The sequence below is a fragment of the Tupaia chinensis genome, unplaced genomic scaffold, assembly GCF_000334495.1.
Source record: "Tupaia chinensis unplaced genomic scaffold, TupChi_1.0 Scaffold000244_1, whole genome shotgun sequence".
Classification (NCBI taxonomy): domain Eukaryota; kingdom Metazoa; phylum Chordata; class Mammalia; order Scandentia; family Tupaiidae; genus Tupaia; species Tupaia belangeri.
The window spans coordinates 895,229-900,131 of record NW_006159722.1 but is presented as its reverse complement, the minus strand read 5'-3'; the positions used below and the strand labels follow the sequence as shown (position 1 = coordinate 900,131).

Below are 4,903 nucleotides of genomic sequence, written 5' to 3'. Positions count from 1 at the left end.
TGAACCCTATAAGGGGAACTGTATGCAGGAAATATGTGTGTGTGTGTGGGGGGGGGAACTGATCTGTAGTTTAAGAATTCTTTTTCTTTTTTCAAGTATAAAGAATGGAAGAATTTTTCTTCATTTAACTTACGGCCTTTTGTCATTACAGACAGTTTTACAGATGAAATATGATATAAACAAAGACAGTGATGTTTTAAGAGCATTGTTTGCCTATAGCCATGTCACCAGAATAATAATGATTTTAGATTATATACCTTGCAAAGTCCATGTGTTACATGGGATAGGATTTTTATTACAATGAAATAGCTATCTTTAGTCCAGGCTTAACATTTTATTGAGAACCTGCTATGTACTAGAATGGTTTCAAGATAAATTCAAACAAATTCCATTTATCATCACTAAACAAACAAACAAACAAACGTACACCCATTTAAAGTGCTCAGTTTCCCCCATTACCTTGGACCCTAATCTTGTCCTAACACTTCTACCTTCATTCAATGCTGAACCCAAATTTGGCTCCCCCTGCAGGTTGTGCCTTGTTCTGCAGCTTGTCACACTATTTCACTTCTTTGAAAGCTGCTGTTATTTTGTTTGTTTTTGTTTTTGTTAATTGTTACTCTTTAATATTCTAAAGGGCTGCGTTTGGATCTTGGGATTTTGAAGCTCATTCAGCATCAAAATTAAAATCTCATCCCTAGGAGCCAGCTGTTCAGATGACCCTTCTAACTCACTGGGTAGAGGTTGCCGGTGAGTTATGAGCTCAACAGTAGCTGAAGAAATAAATGATGTGCCCAGAGTTCACACATCCTCCATCCCCTCCTCCCCATAAACTCACACTCACCCACAGAAGAAGGGAGGGGAGGGAGGGGTCCAGCGCTAGGAGGAAGGTGATGAGGGCCTTGTGCAGAAAGCACAGTCCCCTTAAAGTAGCCAAAAGGGACTGGTCTGGGCACCAAGGGGACTCCGGCGGGAGTCTTCAGCGGCTCTCTTTAAAAATAAGAAGTTGGGCATGAAGGTTTACTTTTTATTCCTCTTATTTATTCATAATGAGATTTACAATTTGTGAAGTTAGCGCTTAATTAAACAGGAAAGCCTGCGCTCTTAACAAAACAACATAAAACAGCCCTTCCCCTCCCTGCCATGCTCGCCCAGGGTCTGCACGGAGAAGACCAGCGTCAGTGGCCCGGCAACTCCCCGGGCTCTGTTGTCCCGCTCGGTGCCCGCCCGGGAAGGCCGACCCACTATTCTTCTCCTCCCGCGATTACTCGCAGCCCCACAAGCAGCACCATATGCTACTTCTGATCAAACAGCCAGCGACAACGGCACCGATAATTGACGAGACCGGCTAGAAATCACGCAGAAAGGGAGCCCACTGAGACCGCAGGGGCTGACAAATCACTGCTAATAATCCTGTTAGGAACAGCGCGGCCAGCGGAGTTCGCAATAGCTTTATTTTTATAAAGTAGGCGCTGACAGTGTAAAAGAACGCGATTTCTTTTTTAAACAGAAGAAAGTGTGTCATAATGGTAATTTCTCCACCAGCAAAGCTCAGCACAGTTGAATGAGAAAAGTGGTTTTTGTTTTTTGGTATATATTTTTTTGGTATATTAATTACCCCTTCTTCTTACTTTCAACTTTTCAGATATTTTAGGTTTTGATTCCTTTCCGCCCCAATTTCCAAGGTCAGAGGGCCAGATGAGGACAATTGTTCAAAGAACTGCTTCAAGAGGAGACAACTAAAATATCACTTGCAGTTTGAGGGTACAATCAAATGATAAATTTAAAATTCCCTTCAGTGCCCCTAATCTAGAGCATGTTTTGCAAGCTTTTGCCACAGATAATAACTTTTAGGTCAAGATCAAACCAAGTGACACTCTGATCCCAATAATGACTGTTTCCTCCAGCCCTTTAAAAGAAAGAACCGGGGAAAAGTCACCAAAATTAACAACTTAAACCTCTATGGGTCACATCATGAGTTCTCATTTATAAATAGACAAGGTTTTTTTCCCCTGGATTTTTGTTTGTTTGCTTGTTTAGTAACCCCTCCCCAATTTACATTTCTGAACCCTCTCCCTCAACGAAGACATGTCTAAAATATATTTTTAAAAATCTGTTTATGCTATTTGGATGTGAATAAAAGAAAGGTTGGGAACATGGAAGACAGGAATGGCCTTTTCCTAGTGAGTACCAATGTTTTTCTATAGGACAGTGTTCTGCTCTGGTCCTATACCTTGACTCTTGATCATCTGCACGCAAGTTTTAAATCATGTCAATAGCTCTGCTATTCTGATTTTCAGGCCTTATAAGACAATTTTCCCAGGATGTGTTAGCCAACCTGCCACCCGAATATTTCTAAACAGGCTAGCCATCTTACTTCAACTCATCAAGTCCTAGAGTTAGTTTCAGAATCTACGGATGTATTAAAATCTCAGAATACATTTGCTGTGAACAGTCAAGACACTGAATAAATTCTGGATATACTTTCTCATGAATATTCTTGTTCCTTATTTGCAGGAATATAGACATATAAAAATATCTAGTTTAGCTAGCTCCATGTACAGGCTCTGTTACTAGCAAAAAAAAAAACCACACAGAAATGGGCAGTGTGCATGGTTTCTACTGGATATAATTCTAATGAGAGGAATAAAAAGGAAGTCGTATTTGGATTTAGTAGTGCTTTCAATTGAGCCTAGTATCTGAAGTGTTGACAAAAGCACTGTTGGGCTGCTTCCCATCTAAACATATCTAATCTATTGAGGAGAAAGTATTAAAAGATAAGTAAAAGGAGCCTGGAAAAGGCAACAAGAATTCTCCGTTTAGCAAGGACCTTAGTCAAGAGGCCAGGCATAAACTTTCCTTTGCAGAAAATGCACGGAAATACATATGTACTTCTCTGCTCACTCCTCACTCATTCTTCCCAGTCAGCCTTTGAAATTGCATTTGGGCAGTCACTTACCTTCTGGGAACACCACTCTCATTTTGAGATAGCTGGTGGTGAGTCTGATTATGGATGCTTTGTCCAGCTGTGAGGTGATAGCCGAGGGCAAAGGCAGTAATTTGGCCAGTTCATAAAATTCACTGTTTTCCTTCTCCCTCCTAGTCCGGGCAGCATTTTTGGACTTTTCTTTCATCGTGTCTCGTTCCCCCTTTTATCTTACAAGGTAAGCTCCACAGATTCATTCACAATCAAAAATAAAGTTCAATTAGGGATCATATTGGCAAAAACATAAAGCGTCATACTTTGAAAGAAGAGGTTGAAGTCTTTGCACTGGGGAGAATGTATAGACGGCAGTGAAAGGACCGCAGGGCGAACCGAAAATATTTTCTCTGAAAATGCGAGATACTAGTATTTGAAAGCTGCTGATCCACGGCAACTTGGGCAATCCTGGAAGCGGGAAGTCTCTGGGTATCAAATGCCAGCGAGACCCCACGGGAGCCAGTTTTTTTTCCTATTCGGCGAGGCGCACCCGGGTCCTCGGAAAATTGACATATTAATCCCCGACGTTTGCTCTTCAGTCCCACGGCATTTGAGGCGGCTCCGAGCCCCTTCCGGAAGCACAGCAATCCCTGGCAACCCTTTCAAGCCACTGTGAAGACAACAGCATCAGAGCGTAAGGTATCTGCGGCTCAACGATCACTCGTATACTCGCCCCATTTCCGAAAAACGCCTTGGAAGGGCCTGAGTGCGCCTCAGCTTTCCTCGCCAGGCTGGGTGTTTTTGTTTGTTTGTTTTAAATATGGAGAAAGACTGAGCCCCCTGCAAATAATGTTTACATTCCCACAGCCATGTCAGCCGTATTCTCCAGCCCCCTGGGAAGTTGCCCAAACAATAAAACGCATATTTTTGAAGACCCTCTGGAGACCTTCGGCCGCCGATCCCGCGCCCGCGCCCAGGCCAGGCGCACGTCCCTGGCCGTGCAAATTCCCACAATCAGAATTCCTCCACAGCGCTGCGGGTGCCTTCCGGTCCCCTTCCTTGGCAGATCTGGAGTCTGACTACCTAACTTGGGACTCAAGCCTGAAAGAGTCTTTAAAAAGTGGCACTTACACATCAAGTCCCTCGGGACTCCCGAGGCGACCCAGAGCCCTCCCTGCCCAGCAGGGGCGGCAACACGCTGGGCACTGCAGGTTAACAGGTGGCAGGCGCTCTCACAGAAGCCCCTCGCGGGCACCAGGGGTGGGAGGGGTCCCAGCCTCTCCCCCTCCGCGGCAGAGCTGCGGGCGCCACCGGGCGGGTGCAGGGCGTCTTCTGTTCACCTACCTTCAGTCCCCGCGGGCGGCAACGGGTGCGCAGGCGCCCACCTTCTAATTGCAATCATGCCTGCCGTCCGACTAAGCCTCACCGCTGGCCTCCCGGCTTCCCACCGGAGAGAGGAGTAGGGCACTCCCTGGCTCCCTGTTCTTGGTCACAAATAGGGGGAGGGGTGCATGGCCAAAGGAGGCGAATGTGGGCTTTGGGACCAGTAAGGCAGTTTTAGAATCCTCCTCCCTGTAGTTGCTACGAAGCCGGTGTTATTCCTAATTGGAAGCCGAAAACGCCCCCCCTTGTAACTTCTTTATAGCTTACGGGGTTTAGCTTCAACTTCACTCTTGGGCTCACTCTCTCGCGCCCTCCCTCAATGCCACTCACAGGTCTCCACGCCTCCAATAGGCCCGGCTCGCCCCGAGGCTCGGCGCTCATTGGTCAGGCAGGCTGAGTGACGCGAGTACGCCCCACGCCGCCACCACCCCCACCGCGAGCTCCCGCTCGAGGATCACAGTCCTGCGACCTGCGTGTCCGCCGCTTTACTAATGAGCCCCAGGCGCTAGGGTTGGCGCTGCTGTGTCGCCGCCGCTGCTCCTGGACTCCCGGGTCTGCCGAGCTTCCCAGGCTGCCTAGGGTTGGGTAGCCTAGTGCTCA

At 46.8% G+C, this 4,903-nt stretch overlaps 1 protein-coding gene across 1 annotated transcript in view; it reads right to left on the bottom strand.

The window, feature by feature from the left end:
* SIM1 (SIM bHLH transcription factor 1) overlaps positions 1-4,604 on the bottom strand; it is an 80,093-nt gene extending 75,489 nt beyond the window's left edge. Inside the window, exons 1-2 of the mRNA XM_006148784.2 lie at positions 4,265-4,604; positions 2,960-3,590 (exon numbers count right to left, since the gene is read on the bottom strand). Of these exons, the coding sequence (XP_006148846.1) occupies positions 2,960-3,134 (175 nt within the window). The 5' untranslated portion in view covers positions 3,135-3,590; positions 4,265-4,604. The remainder of the gene's footprint in view (positions 1-2,959; positions 3,591-4,264) is intronic.
* Positions 4,605-4,903: the final 299 nt, after the last annotated feature.